The following is a 2,375-nucleotide window of genomic DNA, read 5'->3' as shown; positions in this document are numbered from 1 at the left end:
AAATGGTCCTGAATCATGCAATGTTGTGCAACCACATCATACTTTGTAGAAGACTGCAAGGGTCTGTCTTCTGCTCTCTGCTTGGCTTGTTTCTCACTTTCTGATTCCTCGGCTCATCGATCTGACTTGTTTTATTGTGGCCATTCATGCAGAGGTGCTACAAACAGCATCACTGTGAAAGGCTGCTAATCCCGTAACCCCAGGCAATTTGCAACTTTAAGTCTTCCCTAAAAATTGGAAAATCTCCCTAGAAATTCCACTTCCTTTTCAGGCTCTTTGGCTTTTGTTTTCATCTCTGAAACATACACTCCTCCTCCCTTACAGCCGCTCTCCACCCTGTGATACCAATGTAAACAAAACCCAGTAAAAGAATAATCAAGTTTTGCCAGTGAAAAAAGCACCATACCGCTAAACCTTTGTTCCTTTAGTAGAGCTACAGCAGCATTTAGAGACTAAAGTGTCACCCATACTATTGATTAAAACCTTGCTCCCAGGTCCTCTGTATTCGTGTACTCTGCCGTGCTTTGGGTCCTGGTATTAAAACGGAAGAAACATTGAACGTACTATGTGATCACAGAAACACGGACAGTAGCTCCTGTGAACTTCTAGCTACATACATTTGTGTGCAACACACGTACTTTGTGCCTCGTGGCATTTACAATGCAGAATTAGTTCTCCTGTGAGGCTGAGTCATTCACCGTTCACTGGCATTGAACGGTTTTGCCATAGCCACCTCTTCCAGCATCGTAGTCTTGCCGATATTCATCCCGGACCTTATAAAGGAGAAAGAAAGGGAAACCCAGTGAAGACAAAGAATTTCTCAAAAAATATCAGACTATCAGAATATAGTCAAATGGAGTTCACAACAAGTGGAGCTGACAGACAAAGCAGAAAGCAAAGTGCACCACGCAGAAGCCCAGAATACAGCCCAAACTAGCTTCCTTTTTAACAACATACCAAAGGACTCTTTAATGAAGACAGCCAAAGCGGGGATGGCTAGCCTCATGCTTCAGCAGTAACAGCATCTGCTACCTGCTCAACTTTAGGTAAGTTAAGTGCTGTCCTTTGTGCTCTTGACAGCTTTACATTTTCTGGGCTTCCTTATAAGCATTACCTGGCCAAGCAGCTAAGAAGGTTCCAAAAGCATTTTTCAGTGAAATATACGAAAGTGCTATTTACTTAGTGGATAACATCATCATTGATAAAATGTCTTACACACTAATGTATAGCACAATCTTAAACAACAATTGGGAAGCTGCTATTTCTGAAGTTGTTCTGTGTACGTTCGTTCAGAAAGCAGTAATTTGGCAAAGTCACCAGTCCCTTAAAAACGTAACTGTGCAACAACCTACCTGGCCCCCTGATCTCCCACGGCCATACTGTCTACCCTCCTTAAATCCTGCATCCCAGTCTGTCCTTATGATCCTGTCATCAAGTCTGGTTCCATTGATGTAGCGCATCGCATTTTCAGCATCTCCTCTTGCATAATACCTTAGGAATAGGTTAATGAAAAAAAATAGGCTTCTACTTTCAACACATGGGAAAAAGGACAATGCTAAATGTGCTACAAAACCAAGTATTTGCTTGAATAAGGTTCCCACTCAGTTACTTCTAAAAGCAACCGCTTTTATACAGCTATGTGGGCTGAGAAAACTGCCTGTGCAACAGAGCAATATGCAGGAATTCAAGCATATTAAGAATGTATATCCTGGATCAAGTCCTTTAATCATGCTCACCCTTAAAAGCATAAAGCTCTATTACTACAGGAAGAATGAGAAGCCCTGTACATGCTCCGTTCATGCTGCGAACTTTCACCATTCTGGCGAGTTTGCTGGAACCAGTAACAGAATGTTCTTAAGAGAGACTTGCACGCAATAAAGTCAACCATGTTACAAAGATGCAAGATACCAACAGAGGCTTTATGTGCACACTTGCATGACAAGAACCCCCTTTTCACTCAGGTGCTGAGAATACACTGTTACTGCAGAGACCAAGTATCTAAAAAGTGGCTTAAAGTAACACAGTTAAAGAAACCCTGAAACCCCTCCCTCGACATGCAGGGTGTGTCTGCCCTCTCTTGCCCAGGGCTCCCACAGACACTTCTACAACCCAGTAATTTTATTCTCGGATGATGCCCCTGTGACTCCGGGCCTGCGTTTCAGTTCACCCACGCCCCGACCGCTCCTGCCCCCCGCCGCAGAAGGATACTCCACGAAGCAGAAGCCGCAGGCGGTTTTCTTCACCTTGTCCAGCCCCATGATGACCTTCTTGATGTCGCCGCTCTTGCCAAAAAGCTCGTGGATCTGTTCCTCTGTGGTGTAGAAGGAGAGGTTCCCCACGTACAGCGTGCAGCTCTTCCTCAGCAGCCGCTCCTG

The 2,375-nt window shown here is 44.4% G+C and overlaps 1 protein-coding gene across 1 annotated transcript; it reads right to left on the bottom strand.

Moving 5' to 3' along the window:
- Positions 1–401: 401 nt before the first annotated feature.
- Positions 402–2,372, bottom strand: NCBP2 (nuclear cap binding protein subunit 2, 20kDa; the record flags this gene model as incomplete). The annotated part of the gene is made up of 3 exons (XM_010179256.1): positions 402–773; positions 1,353–1,491; positions 2,209–2,372. Coding segments are annotated over 3 exons (375 nt in total), but the record flags the coding sequence as incomplete, so codon positions are not given.
- Positions 2,373–2,375: the final 3 nt, after the last annotated feature.

This window comes from Mesitornis unicolor, unplaced genomic scaffold, assembly GCF_000695765.1.
Source record: "Mesitornis unicolor isolate BGI_N332 unplaced genomic scaffold, ASM69576v1 scaffold30452, whole genome shotgun sequence".
NCBI classification, from domain to species: domain Eukaryota; kingdom Metazoa; phylum Chordata; class Aves; order Mesitornithiformes; family Mesitornithidae; genus Mesitornis; species Mesitornis unicolor.
This window is presented reverse-complemented; position numbering and strand designations above follow the sequence as displayed.